The sequence below is a fragment of the Dysidea avara genome, chromosome 11, assembly GCF_963678975.1.
Source record: "Dysidea avara chromosome 11, odDysAvar1.4, whole genome shotgun sequence".
Classification (NCBI taxonomy): Eukaryota; Metazoa; Porifera; class Demospongiae; order Dictyoceratida; family Dysideidae; genus Dysidea; species Dysidea avara.
This window is the reverse complement of record NC_089282.1, coordinates 22,761,525-22,778,583: the sequence shown is the minus strand read 5'-3', so window position 1 is coordinate 22,778,583 and position 17,059 is coordinate 22,761,525. Positions and strand designations below refer to the sequence as shown.

Genomic DNA, 17,059 nt, shown 5'->3' with positions numbered 1-17,059 from the left:
CTCAATTGTGGGTTTGAATTGTGGGCGTGGCTTGCAATTGGGGTTACACAGCTGCAGCAGTAGCCTAAGTAATAAGTACTGGGCTAGAGAATGGACAGATGCGGCATAGCTAGGAATAAAAAAAGCTACAAGGGAGGCCGTCTACACCTACAGCTATACTTTATTAAATACTGTGCAAACCTCCAAAATGGAGTATTTATTATGCACAGATACGGACAATTACACAAAATTTATACAGTAGCTGGTTAATACAAAAATATTTTCAATATTCTCTTCTTCAAATCTTCTACATAGTAGCTGGTAAACTACTTCACATTTAAGAGTTGAAGGGAAAAAGGAGTGCAAATAAACATCAAGGTGAGCTTGCAATTGTTGGAATCTTTGTGAATGACCTCTTGTACTCGAGTTAGTCATTGTAGGAATGTGATGGTTAGGTATACTGTACTACATTATGTAAAATCGTATAGCTACAACAAAGTACGCAAAAAAATTGGAATTTTCAACTAGAGTAGGGACCATAGCACATCGATCAACTTACCATGTACGGTAGGGATATAACACTTTTTATTGTTTTACTGTGATTTAATATCATGCACTACTCCAACTTGTTTCAGTACTTTTTATAGATGTGTTATAGTTCCTACTCTAGTTGAAAATTCCTATTTTTTGTATACTTGTTTGTTCATACAATATTACGAATCAAGAACTGTTCAAAAAGCGGTGGGGACTATTCTACGGAACGGAACGGAACGGAATGATGGACTAAACCACGGAACGGAACGCTTTCTCAAACTGAAGCTTGCAACTTATCATTGTTGAAACTTCCCTTATAAGTTAGCAGTGGCATCTCCAGTGGGTGGTTAAACATAAGATAAAAAGAATTAACGGATCGATTGTGGGTTTTTGTTGGTTGTCATTAGTAACGAAGTATTATTGTGGGATGAGCTGTATCAGTGATGTTCATCCATACGGAAGGGAACTTTATGTGAGCTGTTTTTCTTATTTAGACTTTACAAAACAGTCTGGGCCGGTCTTTCAAGTCATAAGTCAGTGTATAAATAAAGCAAGCAGGAAGATACTGGTAACAGGAAAGAGCCAGCTGAATTAAAACTTGAAGAATTTTGTGCAGTGTGTGAGGAGCAAATATTTTGGCAGACCGCAAGGAGGGTATATTCTGCAAACATCACTGAAGTGTATGCATGGAGTTATTTATATATTAACAGCTGGTGCAGTGGACTAATGCCGTATTCAATAGTGAGCTGATTTTATCTGTTGCACAATTCAAGGATGTGTCTGACTGCTAGCCTTAAATAAGGCTAAATGTCAAAACTCCCAAGATCAGCCAAATCTCTATTATAAGCCGCATGTGAAACCATGCCCGTAGCCACCAGGCAAACGTGATTTGGACCAGGATGTGCGTGTAATTTCAATGTATCTAGTCAGACCTGAAATGGAACACTTACATTAATTACATACCACCTAAGAATCCTAGGATTTCTTAAGTGTAACATTTCACATGCTTCACTTCAAACAAAACAGGTTAAATTTGTTCGTCTATTTTCAAGTGATTCCCAGTCCAGCTGGTCCATGAAATTACAATGGGATCACATGTATTTGTTACAGTGCGGGCTGTCCTGTGTTGGATCTACTCTAGAGTTGAGATTTCAAGGTAGACTCACTGCCAATTTACTGACACTAGTACTGTTGTAGCATGTTTAAGTGGAGGACAAATGAAATAGTAATGCTAGATTATTTATGTATACAAATTCTTCATACTGAAATTGATATCCCATTTTGATTTGTACTTCCACTTTGCAACATATTCAAGAGCAAGAAGCTACCACACTTAATCTCCAACCACTGTCATTAATTAACCAAGATCTAGTCTGTAATTCACCTTACTGTAGTGATTTTATTGATTCATCTGTATGCTTTCTTCATTTCCTTTGAAGTTGTACCAAGAGTTCATAATAAGGTGGGGAGTGTCTAACTTGAATGCATTCACCAAACACCCTGCTTAAAGTAACACCTCGGCCTTATTTCAGAACAAAGGCTTTACCTTCTTCAGCAACTCTAATCAACAGTTTTCTATCCCCCAGTAAAGGTGTTGATTTGATGAAAGGTGAACTTTACACAGGGTGTTTGTACGGGCCATACTGAGAGTTAGACACTCTCCCCCATACAAATCAGTATTACGAACTCTTGGTTGTACAGTATAGGTAAACAAAGATAAGTTTCTCTCCCATCTTATTCTAGGATTTCTATTGACAAGGAAAATTCAATTATTTGTATACAGGCTCAAAATTGAGAAAATATAAAGAAAGTGAATTAATATTATACAGTCAGTTTGTTTTTGGATATTTAATGTCTCCAACCACAACAAAAATTTGATGAATCCATGCATCTCATCACTGGTCGTCTGAACATTCTGAAAGTGATACCTCACTCAATCAACCATATATTCTGTTTATTAGACTGAATAAAGTCATGATTACCTAAACAATCACTTAATTAATGTTTTATAATTATCCTATTCCATTTTCCTGGAGGTTCCACTGATAAAATGCAATTTCAGCAATGATAGCAGCTAGCCAAGCTGCAAGTTGATTCAGAAAGCACTCCATTCTGTAAAATAGACCCCATCCAGAATTCAACTCACTACTCAGGCTGAGATATCTGACAATAGTCCACTACTCTGTTAATGAATCATTGATGTTCACACAATATAGCCTCCTTGAGGTATCTGAATGTTTGCTCCTCACACACTGCACAAAATTCCTTTAGATTCTACTTAGACTGAGTTGATTCAGCTTGTCACCATACTTGTTTCCTTTGTAGTGTAGCTATACGCATACTGATTTATGCCGATTAGAAAGGCTGGGCCTCAGACTGTACATTCTAAAGTTAAGTAAGTAAAAATAACTCACATACTAATAAAAAAAGTCATGCATTAAGTTCCCTACTTGATATATCCGAAGATGAAATCACTGAGTCAGCTATTCCCACAATTAGTACTTCGTTACTAATGACAACCAACAAGAACCCACAATCGATCCTTAAATTCGTTTTATCTTTCTTGGGGTACGTTTGATTACCTGCTGGAAGTGCCACTGATAACTTGTACAGCAATGGTAAGCTGCAAGCTTCAATCTGAGAAAGCATTCCGTTCCGCAGTTTAGTCCATCATTCCGTTCCGTTCCGTTCCGTTCCGTTCCGTTCCGTTCCGTAGAATAGTCCCCACCTCAAAAAGCACCTCTGCAATCCATGCATACCGAAAGAAATGGTGCTGCGAATCCCAGCTGCCAATTATCATTTGAAAAGTAAAGTATCCATTACACTTCATTGTTGGCTATGTTCAACCCATTACACAATATTACGAATCTAGAACTATTCGAAAAGCACAGCACCTCTGCAATCAAAGTAGCCACTGTGAAAAATACATGATAGACAATTTCCATTACGAAGGGAAGCCAACATGTGCTACCACCAAATCAACACTTTTTGCTGCCAACAAAGATGAATGGGATACAAAGGAGGATAGTGGTAAGTCCATGACGAATGCCAGCATTGTACGTACTGCGGTAAGCCAAAAGGCACCTCTCGGGCCGAAGTGGCATTGAATAGTGAAAAAATCAAGCCTGTAACCTTAGTCGTTATCGAGGTATGCTTGTCTGAAGACATCAGTCAGTTACTCAATCAGTCAGTCATCACTAAAAATTCTGCAGCAACTTGTTGAAAGCATTTTGGGTCGATCTGAAGGCTTGTTTAGGCTTAGTTTTGCCTAACCAATACTGCGTCACCATCGTCTGGGAAAAGTGAGGCTGGTTTTGGGTGTTTTTTCATGGGTCACACCTACTCCTTTGTGAAACGTGAAACCTCATGACGTTGTTCCAAGGAAGTGATTGTAACATTTCTGTAACACTATTATGTTAATCCAAAGTTCCCATGGCCAGTCACAAATCTTGCAGCTCTTCGCTGCATGTGCTGCTTCAATCGAGTTAATGCTTGCTTTTGTGTATGGAGACCACACAGTATGCTTTAGCATTTTCACACAGTACTTGTGGAAGTTTAATAAGTAGTTTAGGTCCACTACTTAATAATAGCTGCAGGTGTTCCCTTTTTCATAGTTTCCGTTTTATTTCTATGATTCCAGACTCAAATATAAGTAAAATTTTGTGCTTGTTTGTTCTTTCTTTGCAGTAGCATAATTCACTATTGCTATAAGCCAGCAACAAAGGAAAGAATGGCAGAAGCATTATGAAAATTAATTGTGTGACTGAATGTGCACCCCAGCTGACTATCAATTACCATACCACTATCGCTTACAGCTATGTACAGTGGTACAGTACAAGATGCACTTCATCCAGTCACTACAAAAAATTGCATACAATTCTTGTGATAGCCAGCACTGAAGAATCAACACCTATCAAAGGTAGGTCAATGGTACATGCATTAATTGAATTGTAGCTGCTGTGGTTGGCAAAAGACACATACATGTTGGGCTGAAGCATTGCTGAGCAGAGAAAAATCAAGCCTGTATATTAACCATAGTCGAGTTGTGCTTGGCTGGAGGCGACCGGCATCAGTTGGTCAGTCAGTCAGTCAGTTAGCAGAAAATTCAATTAAACTTTTTAACTCCATAAAACGTTGGAAGGGCTTGGGGTTGCTCTGAAAGCATTTTGTATTTGTTTATGCCTACCAGTGCTGTCAAGCTGTTGTGAAAGAAAAGCGAAGCTAGTTTTAATGCCTCTGCCATTTTTTGAGTAGGAAAATCCAAACCTTAATGATACCTACTATACTGTCTATACATGCAGCACTGCTGTATTGGTGTCCTCCAGAATTTTCCTCTTGTGATCAGATTATTATTATTGCTCTCTCAGTCTTTAAAGTTCATTTTTTATTGTATATATCATCAGTGCTGTTGGCTTAGACATTGATTAGTACTTGGCTAGTAGCTGTATAATCATGAGCTGGCTGAAACCAACTATCAGGGATACAATTTTGGTCATGAGCCTGGGAATTTATTCATGAGCCAAAACTCCCAAAAGTACAGTTAGCTATTTTGTACGTATAGTATAATATCTGAGATTTTTTCAAGGTGGTTTCCAGATCTGGTAGCGAGTTATAGGTGCAGAGGTGTGGGGGTGCAACTTCCAGCTACTGACAGCTTTTGAACATTAGAATGCTTCTAGATGCATAATTTCATGAATATATACAAGCTATTTTCAATATGCGTTGTATTTGAATCCTACGTAAATGTCAATTTTGGATTATGGGTGGTCAGGTAGCTATTGTAGTGACCCAAACACATATCCAGATTCTTGACTTAAAATTTCAAGATTTAGCAACTAAATCATTCTTTAAACTTAATATACCCATTTTTAAATTGCATTTTGGTAACATAGCGATGCATGTACAGCTAGCATGTTGGCAATGCATTGCATGTTAATGGCTTAAAGGAATTGACGGTGCTAATCTGCATTTTGTGATTACAATTTCAGGCACTACAAAACTTACAATTACAAGAGTACAATCCCATGCATGCAGATATGGGGTGCATGCAATACAGGCAATACTGGGATAGCTACAACAATTAAATTCCTACCCATTCAAGGGTAGAATAAACCACAGATGTCTTGAATTACAAGAAAATTTAGAAATCTAATATTGACAGCACAATGCTAGTTTCAATTGTTTCAGACACGATAAAGGTGAGTTTCCAAAATTCAGTCACATATACATAATTATCTCAGTGGGACCCACAGCTGCAAGGAGGCACCTGAAAGTCTGTGATACTGTGAACCATAACACAGTTGCCGCATGCTAATTATGTACTATAATTATTATACAATGTAAAAAAATATACCAGAAGATAAAAACCATACAATAGGGGTCATTTGTTATTTCTATCACTAATTGGGCACTTTAATTTACAATCTCTGTCTACAGCACATGCAACTGCAAAATCTGTTGTCAACCCAGGAACATAGTCTTCATATTTCGTTGAAGCATTATCTGGCAGACCAAACCAAAAGAAGTATCCTGAAGGTTTCTTTGGGTCCTCTAGTGGTTTTGTCCAAGCTCGTAGGGATTGTGCAGTTGGAAAATCTTTTTTAGGTGACTTCAGTGTATTCCAGCCAATACATCTGGTATTCTTGGGTGGGCTCTTAGGTGGTCCTTTCTAAGAAGAGAATACCACATCTAAATAAAGCATTCAACAAAATATACCAGCAATGTACATGTACAGTACACATTCTAAACATTAACCCATTAACAACCACTGCCACCATATGGCGGCATGGCATCATAACTCACTCATAGAATAAACTTTAGCCTAGCTATAACTTGTAAAATGCATTTCATATCAAAATGCCCTAGTACTGAAACGGACATGCCCATAGAGGTCCCGTTTCTGGGATACCTGGATGATGGACTGGATCCTTCCTGGACTAGTGTGCATTTGTTATGTAATAGCGTAAAGTGTAACCTGTTATAATAGGCGAATTAAATCGTTCTTCGAATTAAAATCTAGTAGCTGCATGATAACATAGAAAGTGTTATACACCAATAGAGACAGGTAAAGTCGACAGTTGGCTGCTTTATCCCAGATGTGGCATGGTGGACACGAGTGCAGATACGCATGCGCAACAGCAGAAACGGGACAAATCACGAAGAAACCGGCTGTGGAATGGACTGCACTGTATGTAAACTGTATAGAATAGTTGTTTTGAGTGTACAGTAATACACCTTAGTAAATAGCTAGTTGGGATTCTGTTGCTTTTCGGGCTGGATTTTACTAAAGTTTAGATTTTGTTGTTTGATAACTTCATTGCGGTTACTGCTATGTAAACAAAACAGCACAGTCGACCTCCTTAAGTTTATAGTGAGTATTTAGATATATGGTTACTAAGTAGTTCGGTGTACTGGACAGTTAGTATGATGCGATTCAGCAATTCGGCCAGGTGTCCTGGAGAATTTGGCCATAAATGGGTTAAAAGTAGACTCATTGTGTTGTATATATCATGCACTAATGGCCAACATAATACTCACCAAGAATTTTATGCCTTGTGTCTGTGATGCAGTATCCCATTGTATGTAGTAGCCCAGGTGGTAAGCACTCTCCATACATATGGCATCACACCCCTCAGGAACATAATATGTGTGATATAATCTGAAGTAACCTGCAGCAATTTATTTGTCCATATCACAAATCCAAACTGAACAAAATGGCCACTGACAACCTACATTGCTCATAATCACTTCCTTTAGAATTTCCGTGAAGATTCAAAGAGTATCGGCCATTTGTACCGCATATCTGGATTTCCCCACTTCCCAATCTATCTAAACCACACAAGTACGGTACTGCATACAGTGATGGTGATGATGTTCCATACCCCCATCTGATGTTAGCGTAAAAGTACCTCGATACTCCCACTTAACATTACTCACAGGCTGCCACCGATCATCACAAGTACAACTACCCTGCAAAGGGTTATATAAATATAGCATCGCATTTCCAACAGCAACTGATATATGGTACCGCTCAAATGCAATGTCGTCTTGTGCAAGTGAAATGGATTCCATGCTCTTTAATTAGCAAGTTTTGCACTCACACGAGATAACGTTGCATTTAAGCAGTACTGTAAGTAGTGCATTTGTAATTGATGCTGTTGGCCATATAGTGCTATTTATAATAAATGGTTATCTTAAAAGTGATGTGAAATTCTTCCACCATATGTTCAAAATGAGTATTTGACATTCGTCTTTTACCACAGTACCCCTTGTTAAAATGACTGTCCTATTAGACTAATGTCCATTGGAATAATTGAAGAAAAGCAACTTTCCCAAACAAATTCATTTATTTGAATTACCTAGAGCATTGAGGTTGGATAACTAATGTGCTATAATACATGACGAAGTAGCCATAATCTTACCTGTGACAATACTGGTGTGAGGTATCTATGGAAAGTTCTACTGTGATTCAAGCCTGCTACATGGAGAAAACAATGACGTACAGAACCACATTCAATTGTTATATATTCATACGTACCAGCTGAAACATAATTAGGATCGGGTTCAATTTCCTACAAAAAGGTAGAATTATTCATGTGAAAATCTGACATTAAATGGACCCACTCAAAATTACATTAGCACATAAACCATTTTTACAAAGGGAAGGAATGCTATCGGTGTACAATTAATCCATAGTGGTGAAATTGCACCTAATATAAGAGATGAAATCACTGCAGGTGGTTGCTCGGATATGTGACCGAATTTTGGGAAACCGTCAATTTACGCACAATAGTACTTTTGTAATAAATGCAAAGGGCAAAAAACAATTTCCAAGAAAAAATTACACAGTTTTATTGCCTCACTGGCCAGTGAATTAACACTCCAATGGACAAATTCTTGGTATCACTGTGTTAACATATTCATAGGGAGCTCAAAATGTAAATAAGGTGTATCTCCATACACAGGAGGGTTTCTGAGTTACAAATATTTGTTTATGTTGCACTGATGAAAGACTTTACCAATGATTTTTTTTCAGTGAATTCGATTTCCTTCTTGAACACAGAAGCATACCTTGGGCAAAAACTATACCTTGGTGGATTTACAAATTCATGGCAAACACAATTAATGAGCCAAAATTCAACCCCGTACACTGTTGTATCAGTAAGTTATGTAAGCGTTGCAGATTATTTTCTTGGTGGCTTCTGTGCATATTGATTTATTTGTTCGTCTGGCTGTCTAGTGCTGTATTTCCCACACTGCTTAACTTATGAAACTAAAACTTAGCCAGCCCATTCCTCTGTCCCTATATAGATAACAAAGAGCAGAATTTTGAATAAAATTAGGTCTCATATGTCCAGCAACTAGGCATCACTGAATCATAATTTTCGTGATGTTGGGTTCACAGCACATTTTAACCATGTAAAAGATGGCTAAGACACAGACGTCAGTAAATTATAATTTTAGTTGTGTACTTATCTTAGCACCCTAGTTTACTGTAGGCATCCTTAACAAGATAATATGGATAGAAATAGCACCACTAAAACCCACAATTGCTTCTTTAAAAAAGCACTGTTAACTATTATTCACTGTGACTATTATACATGATCCACTGCCTTGTCAAGATTTATATTATATGCATCATGAATTATCAGACACAAATCATGATACTTGTAGTCAATACCTGTTGAAGTTTAACTTGTGCTCCTTCATTAACACTGAATGGATACATTTTGTAATACTCGATTAGGTCTTCAATATTATCAAACTGCTTGCCAAGTCCAAGGTCAAACTTCTTTCCTTTGCCAAATATCTTCACGTTGACTATCTCATCTTTTACTCTTAAATTGGAAGAACAACTACAGTATTAGACATTAACTCAATAGGAGTACAAAGAATAATACATTCTTTACTTATTGCACATCTAACATTACCATTAATAGCTTTTGTTAAAGGGATATTCTACACATATATGGTGCCTAAAACAAGCAAAAAATTAGAAATTTACATGTGATCATAATTATAGATCACAACAATGAAACAAGGAAGGTTGTCTATACTTGTAGCTATACTAGTGTAATATAAATCCTAATAAAAAAGTCGATAATATAGCTACGTATGACTGAGTAGGGATTCAATTAATGTCAACTAGTTTAGCTACTGTACAAGTGCTGATGACCTCCCTTGTTTTATTCTCTTATATTACTACGTGTGATCTCCACACTTCTTTGTTTATCTTTTGTAACATAATAATATTGTTACTCCAAACTAGTTTGCATATTGAAATAAACTGCATTGAGTACAAAACGTGTGCTACAAAAAAGAAGACTCAAATTGATGAAACCTATATACCATCATACTTGCCCCTTCATGGAGAGTAAGAATATCTTCTGTGCCATGAAGCGAACATGACAGGGTCGGATCTAGCACTGCAATGTGGTGGTAAGACCATCTGAGTAGACTAAAAGCACCTCCCAAGAAATTTTCTGCTCTGAAATGGTATCTATAGCACTTAGCTCAAATTTGATGCAGTGGTTACTATGTGAAATACAAGATTATAATACACATTGTTGACACAAGCAATATCCCAGTGGCAAATCAAACAATGAGTCCACTGATGATGAAGAACAATTCCGAGACGGAGAACGCATGAGGTTGGCCAATAATCAAAGAAAAAAACAAAGTCGATTGGTTGGTTTGGCATTGAAGGATATCCGACAAATCAAATCGTGAGTCCACCGACAATGAAGAATTATTCCGAGCCATTGCATGTGCATGTTTTTTTAATTGCATGTGCTATTTTCTATTTGAAGTAGCTATCCAAAAGTTGGTATGGCCAAAACCATACCGGCCGTACTGCTAGGTCCAGCCTTGCATGAGTTATGCTAACATTAAAATTGTCACCATTTTAAAGCTTGAACAGCCTTCCTGCTTCCCATGGGTGGATATAGGCCAAACACTGTATCTTGATGAATTCCCCAGTTCATGGTGAATACAATGAGACAAGTCCCAACTCCATACCATGTTGTGTTTGTGACTTAAATAGCTAATATTAGATGAGTGCTGTAATTTAGTGGTCACCATACAAATTTGTTGTTTTGCTCTTCCTACTATCTATCATAAGTATTTACCAGAAACTGTAACAGCCCAAGGGTTTTCCCTCTAGAAAATAAGGAAGTCATAGAAGTTCTAGATAAATGCAAACTGTAATGTATATAGATGTAATGTGTGCAGTTATATTGTAAAGTAGGTTCATGTGATGTTGCATTGAATGAATGTACACATTGTGTTGGATACCAAGAATAATGTTACACAACCTTTTCAGGTTTTTGCTCAGCGGGTCACAATTTATGAGAACCAGCACATTCCGTATCAAAAAAAAATGATTGTCAATTACTAAAATGTAATGAGGTGGCCATTCCATTTTATTTTCCACCAGGGGCGTAGCTAGCCAGACGGTGGTGGGGGCCCCACAAAACACTCGACATTGTTCATAATTGCACAAAAGGCTAATGACCCAATGATGGGTTAGCCAACATACGGTGTTGTATTATTACAGCTTATGTAACTAGCTACATAACTACTTCATTACTGCCGGATTGCTACAAGTTATCACTTATCAATGGAAGTATTTTCGTCTAGCATCATCGCACGTGCCACAACTGTACTCCAACAAAATCGCCCACAATTCAGTAGAACTGTGTCACAGTTACTCATAGTCTGTGCTGCAGTCCTAGCACACTGGCATAGTATGACGAGCTCACTCACTTCAGCCGGCGAAATTCAAACGCCATGTATTGGCACGGAATCCCAACTCTACACCTTTCCTGTTAGAATTTGTAAGCTTGTGACGGATCATCTGACTGACTGACAAAGTGAAAAAATTAAACTGGCATGCCACTACACTGTACGAAGACCCAATGTGATTAACTCGGGAAAATAAAGTTGGTCCATTTAACACTTTATCACCTCGTAGGTTTGTAGCATCATTGCATATCACTTGTCACTTCTGAGTTGCGACTCTTGCGAAGTCACTTTGAGCAGGTCATTTGTCTTTTTAGGTTCGAAAAATGCACTATCACATGAGTAGTGTAGGCTAAATATAGAATCGAGTCTAATATTTTCGTTCGGTGAAGGTATAGTGTCTATACGGGGGAAACTCCTGGGGATTTGGGCATACCTTATTTTTAGCGCATCGTTTTATTAATTGCTTGTAACGCGCAAGAAATCATCGTATTATTATCACCATTCACAAACGAGTTGAATGTTGTGTGCACTCGCGTAGTAGCGTACAAACAGTAATTTGGGATGCGTGTCAGTTACTGGAAAGCTTGAGACGGAAGTTTAAAAAAAACATCACTTAGTGATGGGGGGGGGGAAATGCCTCCCCTTGCTCTCCCTTGGCTATGCCACTGTTTTCCACCCATTGTTCCATGAACAACTCACAGTATGAGAACAGTACAAGAAGTGTCTCTACAATCAATCCACTCACTTTGGAAATTATGGACGATAGCCACAAGAAGGCACAGTGTGCTACCTGCAAATCAACATCTATGAGGTAGTGAGATAAGATACAGGAGGACAATGGTGCTTGAATTGTAGCTGTTTTAGTTGGGTAAAAAGACAAATCTCAGGTCAAACAACATCATATATGCAGTGTGAAGAAATCAAGCCAGTAGCTTTAACCATAGTTGCATGAGTTACGTGTGTATATATATATATATATATATGCATAGCTGAAAGCATCAGTTAGTTAGCTGGTCAACTACTGGAGTAGAAATTTCAGGTAAAGATTTTTAAAAGAATTCCATAGAAACTTGATGAAAGTGTTATATGGTCGACATTGGGATATTTGCATTAACCAATATATATACTAACAAGTTGGTGTGAATAAAATGTTTTGAGTAGTATTGTTGGGTAGGAAAGTATACTACCATACTGTATGATATGCTAACTAGACACTAATAGCATTGTGGGCAAGCCTGAACAGCTATAGAGGTAATTCATTGGTATACAAATGGATTACCATGTTCATGCAGTGTTGCATATTTCAGTGTTTTTCTAACAGACATGATGAAATTGATGATATAATAATAATAATAATAATAATGGCTCTATATTAATTAAGATCATCAATTACTATAATATTATGTGCAGTGTTACATACAGTACTTCAATGTTTTTCATTACTTCTATAGACATGTAAGTTGTTAATAATGATTATTAATAAGTGTGTGACTAGCTTCAGTAAACAATTGCAGCATGTTTACCATGACACTGTTGAAGGCCAAGCACTCTCTTCTGTGGCATCTATTCTGATGTCCCTCTCTTTGCTGGTTTCCATGTCCAGTTGTTGTATCCTACACTTACGCATAGTGTGTACCCACTGCAGATCAATTCCTTGCTCAAACCGAAAACAAGCACACCTAGTTCTGTCTTTTCAAGCCCTCTTCTCTTTTGTTCAGGTGTTTCAGACAGGCAATGAGCTCTTTCTTTCAGACACCTTCTGTGTAGGTGATGCTCTTTTTGGCTCATTGTGGCTTCATCCATCTGTCTGTCTGCCACTTGCACGTGTAATCAACCAGCACATGTACTGTTGGCACAGTTGAAAGACATGTGTCCATCGTATTTTACTGTTTACAGCCGTGACACCAATGAATCCATACACACGTACTCATTAGCTGCAATAAAAAGGTTTAGTTTAACTGTAGAATATAATATGGAAGCAAAATGATAGAAGATCACTTAACCATACATGCAGTGCTTGGCAGACCACATCCAGTCAATACAATGATATCATTTCCAAGAAGAGTTGAAACATTAGAGAAGTCTGTGATAGTTTCATTTCCAAGAAATACCGCACAGTACATGGATCAGTAAGCATGAATACAATACAATTAATCATGATCACATAAGGTGCTTTGCTGGCTGCTCATAGTGTTGATGTTCTGTACTATACATGTTGTAGGGTCTGCTGATAAGTGGCCAAGAATTAGAAAATACCCTTTAATTCATATCACAATTAGCAAAAAGGATGCAGTAATAAACCACAACAATTGGTGTGATCCAGGAAGCAGGAAATCAGCCATTTGTTACCATGATCTTATTCCCACATTTTTTCACAACTATACATGATGTCACTACATGTATTTTATGCGCCAATTATTTTTAGCAATCACATGAGCAAATTAGCCATGTTGAAAGGATGGGTATCGAAGTATCGTGATAGGTATTGCGAGCATTTTCAAGCGTTCGTTGTCCCATAAAAGTTCACAAAAATCCAAACATTGCTCTCGACATTACAAGAAGCAGCGAATGATGCTTTCACTTGTACAGTAGCTACCACTCGAATGCAACATCACTATATACATGCAAGTGCAATCGATTAAAAGACTTGCTAATTAAGGGCAGAAACATACATTGCCAGTGAAATGTAAAATTTTATTGTATCTAATTTAGTCTTAAAAACAAAAATTTAGCTATTATATGGTTTCATAAGTAATAAAGGCTACTGGTATCTTGATAATGCTACACAGTATGGCTTAAGACACGACAATGTTCATAATCTACTAGTAGGAGAATTTGACTAACCTCACACACAACGAGTAATCACCAGGAGATTTATAAGATAGCCTGACTAGAAAACTTCCATCTTGTCCTTTATCATTTAATAATGATTTAACCATCTCCGGATAAATATCACCATGATACCATCTATATTATAATGGAAGTTAGGCCAAAACATTTTACTACAGCATGTTTTACCTGGCTTTAATGTTGCTCTCGTTATTAAGAGGGCTTGACAGGTGAATAGCTCCACCTCTGTTTCTCCTCAAGACACCATGACCATCTAGGTAGTGTTGGATTATGTCAAATGGTGAATCAAATTGGTCTGTATCACACAGGCTGAAATAAGGTTCAGTATATTTCATCCTTAAGTGTATAACTTCATCAAAGTTTCTGTAATAATATATTATAGCTACTACTGTTAATTTGTTTGCTTACAATACTGATAGTGTGTAAGTTTTGGTGTCTCCTTCACTCCGTCGACACAAAAAGCTGCCATGGTTCCCAGATGCTATGAGCAGTTGCTCAGCCTCCTCACCAGTGATATGAGGATGAAAACACCTGTAGCACAATACAGCCATGCTTACATGCATATTTTATGCTACACAATTACCAAACACATTAACAGAATACTGAGACTAAAAGTAGACTATACCAGTACCTAGTTATCTATTGCAGTTTATAATAGTCGACCTCAACCTAATTCATTACTACCAACAGAAAGAATCACGTTTGCAGGCTTTGCCTTTTGTGTGACCCTTGTCTTTTGACAAAAATCGATAATCTAATCTAATCTAATCTCTAATCAAACGGTCAATTCTGTTGTTTTTGTGCTTGTCGACTAGCCAATCAGTCAGTGTTCGGATCTGTGATTCGAGTTAGTACCCATGCAGCACCAAAAACAAACCGATCAGTCCAGGAGCACGCACAAAACTATGATGATCGGCTCTACTTCACTGTACACAGTAAAGTACCTGTGATCCACAATTGACTGCATTAACGAGTGCATTAAAGGATGAGGTAAACGGGGACCATCGCTTTGAAGTCACGACTAAAGAATACACGCCGAGATACACGACGAGATACACGCCGAGATACACGCCGCGCCCAGTCAATTTAAAAAAAAAAGGAAAAAAGAAAGGCCACTCCAAATAAATTCTGTTTCCCGTCCTGGGCCCAGGAATATTGTATGCGGCGGGCTGCTCATTTTCATAATTCCGTTATAAGATTCAGGGGCGGTTTTAGGGGGGTTTCCAGAAACATTCTCTGAAATAGCGCGCGCCCCTATGATTCGTCTGGGTGATAAAAATTACAAGGAGTTATACATATTATGTTATATTATGGCTTTTTCTATTGGCTAAACTTCATAATTTTGCCTTTGAAATCACTTTCACAGCGTTCAAAACCACTTTTATTTTTGTCTTCAACTTGCAGCTAGGCTGAAGTTGCAATTCCACAGAACCAGAAACCCCCTCTGAAAATTTCTATCCGCCCCTGAGACGTTAAACAGGCTGTACGACCAACAGACCTTCAGCACTTGTACTGTAAAGCCTTAATAAATAAAATAAAGTTTGGCAGCTTTTCAGGCCATTATTTGCCTAGCACAGCTATTACAAAGAAACTCTATAAAAGCATGCTTAATGCTTGCATGTACCTTTGGAGAAATAACACAAACGTGAATTTGGACCGACTTGATAGCGCACTGACACAAGACACGTGAGCTGACACTATTACAAAATCGCTTTTACATAAGCATACAAGAATAACCTGAAAATAATGGAAGAATATGGAATAATGAAATATTTAGAGCTGATAGTAACCAGATGCGGGAGGTGGACGTGAAACAGAATTTATTAGCCTTATGCACCGAGTGAGAGAAGGGTTAACGTACATGATGTGGGCGGAGCTCAGCTTTTCAAAAATAAATAATCAACTTAAAGAACACTTCTGGCATCAGTTGTTCAGTTCCCTTTTGCTTAATTATATGATCATATGACGATTCTTTATATCGTAGCATCTCGCACGATGTAAATCTTTACAACACTACAGTATTAGCAACGCAGCAGCAGCAGCAGCAGCAGCAGCAGCAGCAGCAGCAGCAGCAGCAGCAGCAGCAGCAGCAGCAGCAGCAGCAGCAGCAGCAGCAGCAGCAGCAGCAGCAGCAGCAGCAGCAGCAGCAGCAGCAGCAGCAGCAGCAGCAGCAGCAGCAGCAGCAGCAGCAGCAGCAGCAGCAGCAGCAGCAGCAGCAGCAGCAGCAGCAGCAGCAGCAGCAGCAGCAGCAGCAGCAGCAGCAGCAGCAGCAGCAGCAGCAGCAGCAGCAGCAGCAGCAGCAGCAGCAGCAGCAGCAGCAGCAGCAGCAGCAGCAGCAGCAGCAGCAGCAGCAGCAGCAGCAGCAGCAGCAGCAGCAGCAGCAGCAGCAGCAGCAGCAGCAGCAGCAGCAGCAGCAGCAGCAGCAGCAGCAGCAGCAGCAGCAGCAGCAGCAGCAGCAGCAGCAGCAGCAGCAGCAGCAGCAGCAGCAGCAGCAGCAGCAGCAGCAGCAGCAGCAGCAGCAGCAGCAGCAGCAGCAGCAGCAGCAGCAGCAGCAGCAGCAGCAGCAGCAGCAGCAGCAGCAGCAGCAGCAGCAGCAGCAGCAGCAGCAGCAGCAGCAGCAGCAGCAGCAGCAGCAGCAGCAGCAGCAGCAGCAGCAGCAGCAGCAGCAGCAGCAGCAGCAGCAGCAGCAGCAGCAGCAGCAGCAGCAGCAGCAGCAGCAGCAGCAGCAGCAGCAGCAGCAGCAGCAGCAGCAGCAGCAGCAGCAGCAGCAGCAGCAGCAGCAGCAGCAGCAGCAGCAGCAGCAGCAGCAGCAGCAGCAGCAGCAGCAGCAGCAGCAGCAGCAGCAGCAGCAGCAGCAGCAGCAGCAGCAGCAGCAGCAGCAGCAGCAGCAGCAGCAGCAGCAGCAGCAGCAGCAGCAGCAGCAGCAGCAGCAGCAGCAGCAGCAGCAGCAGCA

The 17,059-nt window shown here is 39.3% G+C and overlaps 1 protein-coding gene across 1 annotated transcript; it reads right to left on the bottom strand.

Annotated features, from left to right (window-relative positions):
* Positions 1 to 5,840: 5,840 nt before the first annotated feature.
* On the bottom strand, positions 5,841 to 15,255 carry LOC136238878 (uncharacterized). Its single transcript, XM_066029506.1, has 11 exons — positions 15,051 to 15,255; positions 14,515 to 14,637; positions 14,275 to 14,469; positions 14,101 to 14,223; positions 9,194 to 9,350; positions 8,051 to 8,084; positions 7,935 to 7,990; positions 7,395 to 7,482; positions 7,246 to 7,341; positions 7,051 to 7,181; positions 5,841 to 6,181 (listed from the first exon to the last, which is right to left on the bottom strand). Exons 1-11 carry the CDS (start codon positions 15,083 to 15,085, stop codon positions 5,894 to 5,896), a joined length of 1,326 nt encoding a protein of 441 aa, XP_065885578.1. The 5' UTR covers positions 15,086 to 15,255; the 3' UTR covers positions 5,841 to 5,893.
* Between the last annotated feature and the right edge of the window lie 1,804 nt (positions 15,256 to 17,059).